Source organism: Nestor notabilis, unplaced genomic scaffold (genome assembly GCF_000696875.1).
Source record: "Nestor notabilis isolate BGI_N333 unplaced genomic scaffold, ASM69687v1 scaffold4443, whole genome shotgun sequence".
In the NCBI taxonomy this organism is placed as follows: domain Eukaryota; kingdom Metazoa; phylum Chordata; class Aves; order Psittaciformes; family Psittacidae; genus Nestor; species Nestor notabilis.
This window is the reverse complement of record NW_009923133.1, coordinates 14,427-30,023: the sequence shown is the minus strand read 5'-3', so window position 1 is coordinate 30,023 and position 15,597 is coordinate 14,427. Positions and strand designations below refer to the sequence as shown.

General features: G+C 48.6%; 2 protein-coding genes across 2 annotated transcripts in view; one reads left to right on the top strand and one right to left on the bottom strand.

Moving 5' to 3' along the window:
- Positions 1-673: 673 nt before the first annotated feature.
- Positions 674-11,034, top strand: ABHD12 (abhydrolase domain containing 12; the record flags this gene model as incomplete). The annotated part of the gene is made up of 10 exons (XM_010011966.1): positions 674-827; positions 3,680-3,710; positions 5,610-5,655; positions 6,778-6,907; positions 8,076-8,113; positions 8,304-8,383; positions 9,072-9,154; positions 9,860-9,938; positions 10,236-10,363; positions 10,762-11,034. Coding segments are annotated over 10 exons (809 nt in total), but the record flags the coding sequence as incomplete, so codon positions are not given.
- A 2,766-nt stretch (positions 11,035-13,800) lies between these two features.
- Positions 13,801-15,597, bottom strand: part of PYGB (phosphorylase, glycogen; brain) — a gene marked incomplete at its 5' end in the record, with an annotated part of 16,219 nt that continues 14,422 nt past the window's right edge. The window contains 5 exons of the mRNA XM_010011964.1: positions 13,801-14,084; positions 14,359-14,425; positions 14,559-14,693; positions 14,909-15,116; positions 15,331-15,472. Coding sequence (XP_010010266.1) covers positions 13,932-14,084; positions 14,359-14,425; positions 14,559-14,693; positions 14,909-15,116; positions 15,331-15,472 — 705 coding nt within the window. The remainder of the gene's footprint in view (positions 14,085-14,358; positions 14,426-14,558; positions 14,694-14,908; positions 15,117-15,330; positions 15,473-15,597) is intronic.

Genomic DNA, 15,597 nt, shown 5'->3' with positions numbered 1-15,597 from the left:
TCTTCCTTTGACCCTGATCCATAAGCTCCCTACCTTCTCTTTAGTCTGTCATTTGTTTTTCCATTCCATCCGTGCTGATTCTTTCTAACAGGCTGCCCAGCTATATCATCTACAGAACAACAGCCATGAGTTAAAAATTCCTGGCTCTTCTAGATTGTACTTTTTCCAGCTGAAATGTTTTACCTTCAAGAATCTGGTGTCTGAAAACAAAATACACGATCTTCTCATCAGACTCTGAGCTCCTCTTTTTCCTCAGGTTTCCTCAGACTCAGATATGCCTCTTACTGAACACTCTTTCCAAAGCCAACTGACTTAGATTATGGTGGACATCTGCTGACCTAGTTGTCCATCTTGTTTGTGGTGTATAAGTATGTTAATTGAAGAAATTAAATGTCATAAAAGCTGAGGAACTGAGATTCTTTCTCCAGAACAGTGGCAATTCAGTAATTGTGCTTTGGGTTTGCCTGTGAGGTTTGGTACCTTGCACAGCCCTGAGTTTTGAAGCCAACCATGATGGGAGGTGAAAATACAGAAATAACCTTGGGTACTGCCTTTTAAATCTGGCCCTTCATCTGGTACTCCTGACAGTTCTATGAAGAGCGTGTGTGGGGGGTGTAATCCTGAGGTAATGAGCTGATCAGAAGAACTCAACATTAAAATGGCAGGTACTGAGTATCTGACAATGTACATTTTCCTGCTGTCTACAGGCACACGGTTCCTGCAGCATTATGGAAGAATGCCCGAGGGAAGGACCAGTTGTGGTTCGAAGATGCTTTGGGATCCAGCCATCCTGTAATCCTCTACTTGCATGGGAATGCAGGAACAAGGTGAGGCATAAAAAGTGATGCCTTTGTTTCATGCTGTGTTTTCCTGGCTTGCTGCAGCTTTGGTACATTGATAAGAAGGATGGGGACAAACTTTTTAGTAGGGCCTGTAGTGATAGGGCAAGGAGTTCTGGTGTCAAAGAGGATAGACTTAGACTAGATATAAGGAAGAAGGCTTCTTATGATGAGGGTGATGAAACACTGGCACAGGTCATCCAGAGAGGTGGTAGATGCCCCATCCCTGGCAGTGTTCAAGGCCAGGTTGGACACAGGGGCTTGGAGCAACCTGCTGTAGTTGAAAATGTCCCTGATTATTGCAGGGGTTGGACTAGATGACCTTTAAAGGTCCCTTCCAACCTGAACTATTCTATGATTAAAACCAGAATAAATGCTAAAAGCAGGTTGGTGCTACTCCTTTCTTTGTAAAGGAAAGCATGCTTTAAGAAATGATGCCTCTCCATTTGTTGAATGTGGGAATAGATTTCTCGCAGTTACTAGAGCTACCTGATATTGTAGTCTACCTTGTATCTTCTGCCAGGAGGCTGTGACACTTACTGGATCAGCTAGGGAGAATTAGTTCTTTTCAGTGTAGTGGTCTCTGAATCAAGAGATAGGATTACTGCTTCTGTATATGTGATTTACATCAGTAAATAAACTTCCGAGTTCCTTTTGTGGGCTTCTTTTGGTAGTTAACACATTCTGAGGAAGCAAAATCAGAAGGAAAGAGGAAGGTAACGTGCTTGGTTTGGTAATGGTCTTGTTTCATGATTGCATATGTGCAGGATGTTTGTCTGGAACAGGAGCATTTCTAAAACTTGTAATTCTGTAGTTGATCATGTGTATCAGCTAGAGAAGTAGATGGGTTCTCTATACTTTGTTGCTGGATCCTTAGAAAACATTAGCATGTTAGAAACTTCTTAGTTGTTTCTCAGAATCATGTTCTTCCTGACACATCTCTGCACGATAGAGTGCTTTAGTTCATTTATTAGAATGTGTTCTTTTTCCTTACTAGTATCAGCCCCTTTCTGAGTTTGGAGTGCCAGTGCATGATCTTCTGAAGCTGATGTCTGCTCATAGATACGCTGCAAGAGCAGAAGCATTGCAGAAATACAAGTTCTGTGATACAACGCAAAGAAACTGTTTCAGCTGTGCTGGTAGTGAAGATTCACTAGCCTTTGCACTGCCCTTTTTCACCTAAACTCTTGCTGTAGCAGTGCTCTTTAGTATGAGGGCATGGTGTGGAAGATGCATGCTGTGAGCCAGGAAATGCACGAGGAGATGGGTTTTTGAAAACTGACCCTACCTTCAAGGTTTAATTAAATTGTTGCATTGTTTTTCTAATACTGCTTTGCCTGTTTTCTTGCCTTTACTTGGTGTAGCAAATGCTACTAATGGAAGCTATTCTGCAGCTTAATGGTGGTAATTTGGGACCAGTATCTCTGTTACGTGCATATTGATTAGATTTACTTCTTGCTTCTCCAAGTGCTATTGGGATAAAGTCCTGAGCTATGGATCGATTACATATTTCACATTTCACTTTGTGTATTGGGGAAGCTGGAAGTGTATTGCCTTTGCCATTTCAGCTTTTATGTATATTACTGTATGTTTCTCCACTGCATATTCTGTCTTTTGTCAAAGGGCTGCTCTACTGATGCAGGCTGCATCAGCCATAAGTAAAAGGCACTGCCTTGGCTTTCTGCTTTGTCTGAGTTTGTGAACACTTCCAGGGACGGTGACTCCACCACTGCCCTGGGCAGCCTGTTCCAATGCCTCACTGCCCCTTGGGGAAGAAACTGTTCCCAATATCCAGCCTAAACCTCCCCTGGAGCAGCTTGAGGCCATTTCCTCTTGTCCTATCCCTTGTTCCTTGGGAGCAGAGACCAGCCCCCTCCTGGCTCCATCCTCCTTTCAGGCAGTTGTAGAGAACAATAAGGTACCCCCTGAGCCTTCTCTTCTCCAGACTAAACCCCCCAGGTCCCTCAGCTGTTCTTCATCACACTTGTGCTCCAGCTCCATTGCCCTTCTCTGGCCCTGCTCCAGCACCTCAATGTCTCTCTTGTAGTGAGAGGAGATGTCAGGGATGTCAAGGGTGACTTTTTAAGCAAGTGTATCTTCTTCAGCCTTACATGATTCAGAAGTACTTACAAGCAACCCCTTGTGTTTTTGGCTGCATCAGGTATTTTGTAGAACAGTTGGAGCTGATAGCTTTTGGTTGGCAAGTGCATGTGTTCTTAGAGGCACGACTGGGAAGTGGCATTTTGGTTTAGAGACTGCACGGGCCAAAACAAAAAACCTCAAAACAAGACCAAAAATACTAAAGGAGTTTCTTTCCCTGGACTTGCAATGTTCAACTGTGGTTTCCTCTGCTCAGTCTTTTGCACATGTCCTTTCTGTCCCTGTGCTTGGAGCGAGGTGAGAAAATCCCAGGGCCAGCAGGTTGGGTTAACATGGTGAGTCCTGAAGACAGCATCGCACCTTATGGAGCAGCAGTTACTGGTGGTAGGAGCAAGTATCTGCAAAGCCAACAGGGCCAAGCTGCTTTGGATGTATTACAGGAAGAGGCAAGTAGAGAGGGTGGGTTGAAAAGTTCATTTTTACCAGCTGAGAGATCTGTAGAGAGAAGCTGACTTCAAAACCATGTCCTGCATAGGTCAGCAAAGCCTTGGTGTCTCCTTGAAACCTGTGACAAAGCATTTCTGGTATTTCTTAGGTTTGGCATGTTTGTGTTAACCTGGAAGCCTGTGATGATTGGAGAAGTCTGTTTCTGGAGGCTTAAATGTTCACATATGGCTCTTTTTGTTTGTTTTGTGGGGCCTTTTGTTTCTCCTCTTCTCTTCATGAATTGCTGATGCCAGAGGAGGGGATCACCGTGTGGAGCTTTACAAGGTAAGTGCCTGCACATGTTGTCCAAGCAGTTGCATTAACACCTCAGATGTGTGTAGGTGTGTGAAGACTGCTCAGTACAGCTCACCCCCAACAGGCAGATAGCTTAGGGCTCTGAGTCTCCTCTAGGTATGAAGCATGTATGGGAAGAGGGGTCTGTAAGCCAGGAGCATATTGCCATATTAAAAGATATTCGAAAGCTCTTTTCAGCAAGTTAACAACTTGCTGTTGTTAACTGTCAGCTCCAGCTGAGCTAACCAGGTCCTTTGCCACGAATACTTTCACAAGAGTACAAGACAGGTTAACTGTCAACAGGTTTCTTTTAATGGCTTGGAAAAGGAGAGATTGTATGTGGTATCTTAGCAGTAAAATCACCTTGGGAAGTTAAAAACCAAACTTTGAAGAAGGAACTTTGTGTTCTGCATGTCCAGTCAGGGGGTCCAGTGTGTAAGTGAACATACAAAAATGGTACACAGTGCTTCTGATCAAAACAGCACCTCATTTGTTAATTAATACTTTACCTGATTATTCTGTTGTTGTTCTGTAGGTTGCAGTGGTATTCTGTCCTGTGGTGTTGTGTACACGTAACCACATCTCTCTCTGATGGTGGAATAGTTATTTCAAGAGGGTGTTGAAGAAACAGTAACTTGGGAGTGCAGATCCCAGAGTGGAAAAAATACATATCTAATACCTGTGCTGTAAAGGGCCTTTGCCCTGGCAGTGCACACAGTATTGACCTTGTCCCCATTGAAGGATTTGGAGTCAAGGAAAGAGACACAGGAGTTGCTTGAAGAGACCTGAATAGCAAAAAGTGAAGGGACTTTGAAGGAATTGCAGTTGCATCTGCTAATATAAAGGAGGGGTAGTGGAGTAGCATAATCCTATGGATAGTGCCAAGAAATGACAGAACCAAGTGCAGCAAGGGTGAGCAGGAGGTAACATGGAAACACAGACCAGTGAGGAGAAAGAAACATCCAGTGCATGTCTGAAATGTGTGAAAATTAGCCCTGGATGGATCCCAGAGGGAATCCATCACCAGCACAGCCCTCCCAACAAAGGAGTTGAATTGCCAGCTTACCTGAACACCCCGCCTTTCTGTTGTCCTCCTTTTCTTTGTACTGCACTCATGTGATCTGACCTAGTAACAGTCACTGTTCAGGCTGTGAAGATTTCAATTACACCAGAAATAAAGTGACTAGATGATTTCCTTTAGTCCATTAGAAGGTGTAGAGTGTAGTCTAATGCTGAGATTGCTTTATTTCAGTCATGTATCACACACAGACCATGAAAGCAACAATATTTTGGTATTTTTGTGTTGATTTTTATCTCTCACAGAGCTCTTGGGTTCATGCTGCACAATGCTAGTTTGAAATGGTAGCACTGTTTTTAACAAGGCACTTTCTCTGAGCAAGCTGATCTAATATTTTCTTGCTTTTAACGTATTTAGTTAGTATTAACATTGCCTGTAACATACATCTTCGTGACAGATCAATTGTCTGTTTTGGATGTATATATTTAAGCCTTCTGAAACCTGACATGTGCTCCTCTGTATTACGTTGACATTTATGCCCGTTTGAACAATATAAATGAAGCAGTTGTTCCACTGAAAAACGTGGAAGTGTTTGTAGAGGAACCATTCATGGGATGTCTGTGGATCTTAAGGGCAAAGCTGTTAAAGAGAGTCAACATCTAAGCCTGATATGAGGTCCGGGAAATGAATGGAGTGGGCTGAGATGATTCATATTTAAAAAGCTCTGTGCCTGGTCCACAGAAAAGGTGTTAAGTTGTTGCTTCACCACATCAGGCTGATAATGTTGTAAATTAGATCCCTGCACTGAGGCAAGAGCTCGGCTGCTGTGCAAGTCTCTATGATGGGTTTCTGCATGTCTCTCTGCCCTCCAGGTTCTCAGCTCCCTCGGGTACCATGTGGTCACGTTTGATTATCGAGGTATGTGGGTTTCTTTTATTATGGAACAGTTCTAGATGTCTCTTTCTGTAGAAGCAACAGAGAATTTGCTCCTTTTTTGTTGCTCTTAGGGGAGCTGTTTCATAAACACTTCATGCCAGATGATCAGTTGTGGTTATTGCTTCTTGTTTTCCTAATGGGTTTCCAAAGAACTTCCAGAAATTTCTTTCCGGTGCCTTCCTGTGTAGCACCACTTTCTGATGTCCAGCTTGGTGGACTCTGGCTCCTGTCTGTCCTCATACCTAGGGCTCATTGATTTGGGAGCTGAGGAGCAGAGGGTGACCAGGCACATTTGCTGTCACAACATCCAGTTAAGGCATCCACCAAGGTGCATATCTGGAAACTAGTAACTTGCCTAGATGTAGTCTTTAGGATATGAGCTAATTGACTTTCCTGAGGTCACACAGTGAATTGAACTTGCACTTAAAAGCTAATAGGTGAGATAAGACATGGAGTAAATGATTCACTAGCAGTTGGTAACTCCCTAGCAGGAGCCATGGCTGTTTTGCAACCCTGTGCCACCAGCAGTCAAGCTTCTGCTGCTCTTTTTTCCCTTCTTAGTCTTTAAGCAATGGCTGCAGTGTAATGCCACTGCAGATACAGAAAAGAAATTAATCCATTGCATTTTAATCAAGAAGGCATCTGGGAGAGGTTTATTTGTAGGAGCTTGCCCTGTTTTTCAGTCCTGCTGGCAGCTGCTTCTGTGGCTGCTTATTAGGTATCAGAAGGGATGTGAGCTGCTTGCTGCTTAGCATAAGATGTGTAGACATGCAGCAGTAGTGATAGAGCCAAACTAGTCAGGAGGGGGAAAATTGCTTGAGGTCATTGATCGAACAGCATGGACAAACTGATGTTGCAGCAGCTCTGTGAAATGTGCTTGGGTTTTGACCCTATGTCTCCAGTTCTTATGCTCTTAGTGACTCCACTTACATACTGGTTACACGCATGCCAAAGAAGCCATGGTTTGGGAGCAAGACTGTTGCGGATGGGTAGGTGCAAGAGCACAGTGTGGCAGTGTTTGAGATCCAGCTCTTGGCTTTGTTGTTGCTGCCTGGCTTTGCTGATCCCTTTGTGTGGCTCTCAGAGGGACTGTTTGTGTTTCAGGCTGGGGCGATTCAATAGGCAGCCCATCAGAGAGGGGGATGACCTATGACGCCCTTCATGTCTTTGACTGGATCAAAGCAAGAAGTGGAGACAACCCTGTCTATATATGGGGACACTCCTTGGGCACAGGGTAAGCATCTCATCTCAGAGGGACATAGCAGCTTCTGGAGAACACTGGCCTTGGGTGGAGGCTGGCTTGGCTTGGGGGTCTGTGGCATCGTTGCTGCAGAGTAGCCTCTCCTTTGCACTCTACAGCATGAGAAGGGCTACAGTGAATGACTGTGCAGGAATTGATCTGGAACCTTCATTGCCCAGGGGGTTACACTGGAAAAAAAGACACTTGGAACAATATAATGCAGATTGACCAGGGGAAGAGGAAGTGGGACTGCACTGATCTCTTCCTGTGGGGAACCTAGGCTAGATGTCCTTCAGAGCAGGACACTGGGCTTCTCTGATACTCTGAATATTTCACACCAGCTGCACATGCACATGACTTACCCTTATAAAATGTTTTCCATGTTTATGTGGCAAAGTGTCAAATGTCTTTGCCTGCATGTTTTTAACTTACCTTTCCTACATTGCTGCCCAGAGGTGGGTTGTGTTCAGCCGGCAGCGGGGGTTCTTACCCCCCTGATTTGCAGAGGAGCATAGGGCTAACACAAGAATTCCTTCTGAGTTGAGCTGTGTGTCCATTAAACTGCTGGAGACCACAAAAGCTTGTCCTGCTGTCCACTAGCTGTGTGCCTGGGGCAGGGGGAGGTGTTTCAAGATAGTGCCTCTTCATTGCTGTGATACTGAACACTGCTTTGTTTGAGAGAAGGCAAAAACTTTCCCTTTGGCTCTTGCCATGTTCAGGATCCCTTTTGCATCACATTGTGCTGGTGATATTTCCCAGTGCAGTGAAGCCTGAGTGGCCTGGGACTGTGGTCCTCAGCTGAGTTCCCTGGTGCCCACAGCCAGTCTGGAGTCTGAGCATTTTGAAATATGCTGTGCCTGGAGGATTCAACCACTTTGGAAATATCCCTGTCCCGTTACAAAGATGCATGGGGGAGATTTGCTCCTTTCTTCCTCAGCTATGGGAGCTCCTTGCAGTGTCACCCTGGGACTTGTTCGTGTACCTAACTGCAGGCACCTAATGCTCCTGCAGACAGTTGGGTGTTCCCCTTTGGGAACCCCAGACAGCATGAGTGGGTGATGTTAAGGCGGTTGAGTCATACCTCTGCCACCTGCTACCACTGGAGCCTGGTACTTTGCAGAGGGACTACACCACATTAACTGTTCGTTCTTGTTCTCTCCAGGGTTGCAACAAACCTAGTGAGGCGCCTCTGCGAGAGAGGTAAGTCTGGGGGGTGGATGCCTTTCCCACCAGCCTGGATCCTGCTAGTGTCCCAGGCTTCCACACACGCCTGTGCAGTGACAAGGCTGTCCTTGGCACACCATGGTGGCAGGGGCTTTCACAAGGCAGACCCTGACCTTGCTGTCTGTCTGCACACCTGCATTTCAGCATGTTACCTTTGGCTTTTCAGAAACACCCCCAGATGCCCTGATCCTGGAATCTCCTTTCACCAACATACGGGAGGAGGCACGAAGTCATCCCTTTTCTGTGGCAAGTACACAGTGGCTCTTACACTAGTAGCATGTAATTGTATACTTAGAAATTAATTTTCAGAAGTGAAGAGTAATTCAGAAGATCAATAACTGCACAGCTTGTGGGGCAGCAATGATATTTATAAGCATCAGGGGTAAAGAGCTGCACTTAAGGCAGCTCCTGGCAGCACTAGTCCAATAAGCAGTACCAAAGCATGTGTGGGGCATGCTTCAAGCAAACAAACTGGGATCAGAAAGGGCAATAAATGTAGGGAGAGGAGGATGGACTCTGCTCTCAGCAGTGTACAGCCTGTTCTTGTAGCTTCTCTGTTGCAGGAGGCTGTTTTGTGGGCTGTGAGCATAGTGATGGCAAATCTGGGCTTCTCTTAGTCCCCATCTATGTGGCCCCTTGCCCATTGTGTGGGTTCCCTGGTGAGTTCACTCATGTGGCCATCTCTTCCAGCCGGCATGGCTGCTCTTTGGTGAGGTGCCCTGGGATAAAGCGCTCTCCCAGGAAGACTGTTGTCAGCAGCAGTGTGGTACCTGGAGACCTTGACCATACAAGAGAGCTTGCTCCTGAGCAGGCTGCTAAGATGGGCCTGAAACAGGAGTGGAAAAATAATGCTGGTGGAAATAGGGACCATGTTACTGCTGTTTGTGTAAATGTCCTGTTGGTGCCTGCCATTAATGCACATTTTTCCTCTCAGATATACAGATACTTCCCTGGGTTTGACTGGTTCTTCCTTGACCCCATCACGACAAGTGGAATTAAATTCGCAAACGATGAGAAGTGAGTACTGTCTCTGCTGGGGTTTGGCTGGTGCTGCAGGGAGCTGTGGCAAGCATCAGGGGACATAGACATCAGCCTGCACTCTCTGCTTTTTGATTTACTATTTCTTGTTGTTGAAGCATTATACTTGCTGAAGGGTTTTCAGTTCCTCTTGCAGCCCTGAGTGCAACACATTTTTGCACTGTAGAGCTCTTTCCTTTTTAATTGTTCTTAATAAGGACAGATGCAATGGAGAGTACTCGGGGTATGCTGATTTGGGCCATGTGATTCATGCTTTTCAAGTGTATGTTACATTGAGACATTGAAGATTTGGGGACATTGCTGTGTATTTGTATAAGTCCCTCTGTGTGTAATAACATTGTCTCTCTTCACTGGGCATTTTATTCAAAAGCCTGAGCACTTCTGAGTTTGCTTCCAGTACTGAAACCAAACTGAAGCTCGGGGGATGCTGCTTTGCAGTGGGGTGAGCCACTCTGCTCTGCTTTGTACAGTAAATAGCTTTTACAAGGATGTCTTCCACTAGTAAGATTTTCTATAGATCAAATGAATGGTGCCCAGATAATAGTGCTTTCAGGATCTGAGCTGCAGGTAATGACCCACAGGACATGTTTGTCATTGCAGTTTCCTTGAAAATCTAAGTGTGTTGGTCTTGGAGAATGATGGGATTGCTCTGAGCCTTTGTGACATTGGTGTCTCTCTTAACAGTGTGAAATACATCTCCTGCTCCTTGCTCATCCTTCATGCTGAGGATGACCCCGTGGTACCATTTCATCTGGGAAAGAAGGTACACATATGCTGACTTGGCAAACTGATCTGGTAGGAGGAGCTGGTGTGGATGGAACATCCCAGCTAGGGAAAAAGACAGCAATAGGAATATGTAGAAATGCATAGTTGGAAGGGATTGGAAATTCTGTGGTGTTGGAAGTGGCAGATCAGTAGTGAAATGGTACTGGAGCATAGATGGTGCTAGAGCAAAGTGGGTGCAGGCAGGGCCCATAACCCACCCTGAGAGGGGTGCTGGTTTGATGGGGTAGCTGGGTTGGGTGACAAGTGTCCCTCACCTGCCTCCCCTTGGTCTCAGCTTTACAACATCGCTGCAACGTCGCGGAGTTTCCGAGACTACAAGGTGCAGTTTGTGCCGTTCCACACAGACCTCGGCTACCGGCACAAGTACATCTACCGGAGTCCAGAGCTACCTCGAATACTGCGGTAACAGCCCAGCTAAACAGGGACTCCTCCTCCTGGGGGGGCTTTGGGGCACACTGGGACACACACCAAGCAGCAAGAGAGATGGGCAACAGGCACTTGTATTGGGCAACTGGAGACGCTATGGTCTTCAGAGGGGCTGGCTTAGCACAAAGCTCTCCTGCGAAGCAGGATTTGGGAAGGGGAGGCACAGAGCAGGATGCTCTGGAGGAGTTATCTTGAGCAGCTACTCCTGCTTGACTCTTGCGGTGGGAGCATAGGGGAGCACTGCTCAGGGTTCTTTCCTGTAGCTGCAACTGCTTCAGCCCTGTTTGCCAGGGAAATGGGAAGACCTGCAGGCTGCAGCTTGCACCAGAGTGTAGGAGAGCTGAGTGTCACTGCTGTGTCGTTTCCTTTCCTAGGGAATTCCTGGGAAAATCTGAACAAGAGCATCATCACTGAAGACCAGCTGCTTGGCAGCACAGAGATTTTTCCTTTCTTCCCTTCTTCTCCCTCCTTTTCCTCCCCCTCCCCGTGGGTCAGTCTGCCATTCTTCCATCCCTGGCGCTAGAGGAGCTCAGGGATTCCAACTCCAGTCCTGCTGTGTATCCTTGGCAACTCCAGCCCCTGGCATCATGGAAGGAGAAAGAAGTTGTTGGTTTGTTTTCTGATGTGGATGTGGAGGGGTGATACCAGCCAGTATCAAACCATGAAGAACAGAAGCACAAGGAAGCCTGGCCAGTGCAGCATGGTACTGCTGTGGACAGACATTCCTCAGACCTGTGTGTCATGACCCAGGGTGTTTCACCTTTAAACACTGCTGCTGGTTTGAATCATGTAGAGACTCATTTGTAGGTGAATGGCTTTTACCGTGCCTCCAGACTGCAGTTGTCTTGCTTGAGTTTGAGGTGTTTTCTTTCTAGGAAATACATGTTTTGCCTTTCCTTTTTGCCACGTGGCTGGAATTACAAACTCAGAAGGTCCAGGTGCTGAGAGAGGTTTTTATTTAGCTCCTCAGTCACAAGGTGTTGCAAGTGTTGAGCTCCTTGCACACGTTTGGAAATGGAAGGAAAGATGGGTTTTTTTGTTATTCCTTTTCAGACGTTTATTTAATGGAAAAGGTTAGTGCCCTTTTACCTTCTATACCCTTTTCCTTCTGAACACCATTTCTGCTCCCATCCCTGCTATGGTCTGTGGAGTTCTCCTTCCTCACATGCACTTCTTCTTAGGACTGAAGCAACTTCTGTGGATAAATTGCAAACTTGGAAGTTTAAGCTGGAAAGGGTGAGATAACTTTTTTGCTTGATCTCCCCAGGAATGGATGTGTTCTGTTCTCCCTGTACGCACCCGGGCAGACATGTGCTTCCTCTGTGTGAGAAGGGTAGGCTTTTTTCCTCAGCTGCCTTTTAACTAACTGAAGGTCAGGTATTCCTGTTCCTGGTGGCTGCACTGTTCTGCTGTGCTTCAAAGCAGGCAGTGGTACGTAGCTCTTGATGCAAAAATAAGTCTGAGTGTCCTTCCCCTTCTCTCCCTCCACCTCTCTCCTGTGCTCTGGGCATCCCAGGCACTTTCAATAGCACTTCTTAGCCCATCTCATGGCCATGGTCAGAGCATACTGTCCAGGAGGCAGAAGTGGAAATTAGCCTCTCCCACAGAGAGAGAAGGTGTCCTTCACCTTCCTGGGGCTAGAACAGGGCCTGGTTGATGCCACTGATCAGTCCATATAGACAATGCCAGGTGCTGTAGGTTTAGTCATGCTCAGTGAACTGTGCTGCCTTGAAGGGTCTGCTCAGGGATGTATCACTGTAGTATAAACTGCCCAGCATGCATCCAGGTTCTACCTGCAGGCTTACAGTAGTTGCAAAGCAGACAGTAGCTCGTTCTTGTACTGAGATTCTTCTGCCATAGCGTGGTTGTCCCTGAGGTTCCTGACCCATGATACTCAAAAGCTAACTGCCACTTGGATCACGTTTGACGCACTTGTATTTATTGCACTGACAGGAGGGAAACACTGACTTGGCTCTGGACAGTGCCGTGCACATTCCAGCTCGTGCTGCTGCTGGCAGCTGGCTCGGGGCAGAGCCTGTCTGCCTTCCTCTCGTGTGATGGAGCTGAGGGTCCAGTGTGCTCAACTGCTGGTGGTGGGGATGCCACACCACCATTCCCAGCAGGACAGTGAGATGCTTGGAAATTTACACTGAAATGTTTATCTACAAGTGGTGTAGTTTTAATAAAGGCATTGACTGCTGACCACTGCAGCTGTGCCCCTTTTCCCTGGCAGGTTTGGGGCAGGTTGGCTGGGTGCATGGCAGGGCTGCAGTAATGCAAGGGAGTGGAGCTTGGAGCTGGGGCTGGACAGGTCCTGGTGGCTGCTGCCAGTGAGGGGCTCATGCTGCCAGTGACGGGCTCACCTGGAGCCCAGTGGCTTTGTGCCTGCAACCCAAGCTCTGCTTCTCTGGGGATGAGAGAAATGGGAGTTGCCAGAGGGATTCGTAGCACAGGAGCCTGGTGTGCCATTTGCAGGGCAAGCCTCTGCCCCACTCCATCCAGTCAATGCACCAGGGTGCAGGTAACAGCTCTGTGCCTATAGCTGGGTGCAGCCTCTGCTACTAGCTCCCTCCCCATGCACTGGCAAGACTGACCTTTTGCTGTGGGCATGATGGTGCCACTTGCCATGACCCCATCCCATGAAGCCACATCAGGGGAAGGCCACTGTGGCCTGAACCCAGGTGTGGAGCAGTCACAAGTCAGGTGGAGTCAGACCAGCAAGTGTTGTGGTCGGTTTAATGAGTTGTGTCACACAGGGAGTACTGGTGCACTACACAGCTCTACTGGTGTTAAACTGGCCCCAGCACTGGGAGGACACGTGGCGCAGCATGACCCAGCTATGGAGGGATGAAGAGAAGTGATAGACATCCACCCCTAGCCAGCACTCAGCATACAGCAGTGCCTGCAGAGCCAGGAGCATGCCTGGGCCCATCCCACTGGCATTGGCAGGTGCTTCGTTACATTGGAGTGGCTTCGTTACTGGGCTTTTGGTTAACAAAGAGGTGTGGAGGAGGTTATGGCAAGCTCTGGGTTGAGGAAGTCACTGCTCCCCGAGATGTCTCTTCCTGTGGCACTGACACCTGCACTGGGGCCAGCCCCATTGTCTCTAAATGTTATTGGGGAAGGGGGTGACCAGAGAGGCCCCCTTTAGCATTGGGGCTGACAGACCCACTGGAGGGCGCAAGACGCACAGTGTGTTCAGTAAACCTGCCTCTGGGCAGGGCCGAGGAGGCCAGGCGAGGCTGCGTGCGGAGGGAAAGGGGAGGATTGAGATGGAAAGCCCTTGTTAAGCTGTGGAAGACTGATCCGTGGTCATCTCGCTAGAAGCACTATGCAGCACATGCAGGCTGGATACATGGGTGCAGACACAGGGTCCCTTCTCCTCTCCCCCAGCTCCCGTTCCTCAGACAGGGCTCCTCAGAGCATCCTTCTACCCCCTGAGCAAAAGGCCTCATCCCTGCAGAGCTGAGCCCGTTGGACGGGCAGTGAAGTACAGGTGAGGCCGCCTGGGCTGGGAGCCCGTCTCTCCCTCCTGCCCCCTGCATCAATCCTTTGGGAGGTTGGGTGGGGGGATCTTTGTGGCAGACGGCTCCACCCCCCAGATCTCCCGGGCGTACTCCGTGATGGTCCTGTCACTGGAGAACTTGCCCGAGCATGCAATGTTCCTGATGACTTTCTTAGTCCACTCCCGGGGGTCCTGGCAAGAGGAGAGGCAATGTCAGAACTTGCTCCTGTCCCTGGCTCTATCCCAGCTCTTGGCCTTGCACAGCTTTGGGCACACACATGTGGCTTGTTTAAACACTGTGGTGTGGGGCTGCTAGAGCAGCAGAACCTGCCTCAGCCATGCCCATGATGTTGTGTCTGGAAGAAGGGCTCCACAGGAGCTCACTCATCCCCGTCCCTCCCCAGTCTCCCCACTGCATTGCCAAGACCACAGACCCTGTCCCACCTCAGTGGTGGGCAGCTCTTACCATGAACAGCTTGTCCACTTGGCCTTGGCATTTAATGTAGGCCTCGTAGTCAGCAAACACCTTGAACCTGGAACCCAAAGCAGGATAAGGCAAGGTTTTGCTGGCTTTAGGGTCCCAGCCTGGCAAGACAGGGCACCACAGACATCTTCCTGCAGGTGCAGGGAGACATGGGGGGAGGAGCAGCCCACCCAAGCACTCACCTGTCATGGTACATGAGCATGTTCACAACATCCTTGAAGCAACTGGGATCTCGAGGCGAGAAAAACCCACTCCTGATCTGGTCCACAGCCTGGCGCAGCTCTGGCAGCCGCTCGTAGTATTCCTGTGCGTTGTACCTGCGCCCAGCAGAGATGGGCTGTAGGGACTGATGCTCACCCCTGGGGCTGCATCCTTGATGGGCGAGACAGAGGCTGCCTCTAGCCCCCTGTTTTTAGCCTGCTCCAGAGCTGCCCAAGGAGAAGAGTGTCGTCCCCCCCTGCCCTGAGATCATGGATGGGACCTGTATCCCCATCTTATGGGCCCTAGTATGCACTGGACACTCAGCACCAACCCTTTCCGATCCAGAGCCTCCACATCCTCCACTCGCATGCCAAAGATGAAGAGGTTGTCTTCGCCTGCCTCCTCGGCCATCTCCACGTTGGCCCCATCCATAGTACCAATAGTGAGGGCCCCGTTCACCATGAACTTCATGTTGCCAGTACCCGAGGCCTCTGTGCCAGCTGTGGAGATCTGCTGGGAGAGATCTGCTGCCGGGATCACTGTTGGGTGCAAGAGAGGTAGGAGTTAGTTAATCCTTGGTGGCCACAGCTCCCCACGGCCTGGGCCCAGGGCAGCAGAACAACCCTGCCCTGTCCTAAGGCCTCTCCTAAGGGAGCACCAGGTGACTTGCAATGACAGCCTCTTTGGGCTGCTTCTGGGTCCAGCTGGGACATACCCAGCTCCTGACGTGTGCTTACACAAGACCACACGTACCCTTCTCGGCCAAGGATACCCGGTAGTTCTCCAGGAAGATGACCTTTAGCTTGTCCCCCACATAGGGATCATTGTTGATGACCTCGCCGACGGATGTGATGAGTTTGATGATCATCTTGGCCATGTGGTAGCCAGGGGCTGCCTGAAGAAGAGCAGCCCAGAAATGGTGAAGGCGTTTAAGGAAGGGAGAGTATGGGAGGTGCCAGTGCAGGTCCTCACCTCTGCTGTTCACATGGATCAGCAAAAACACCCTACTGAGAGGAGAAG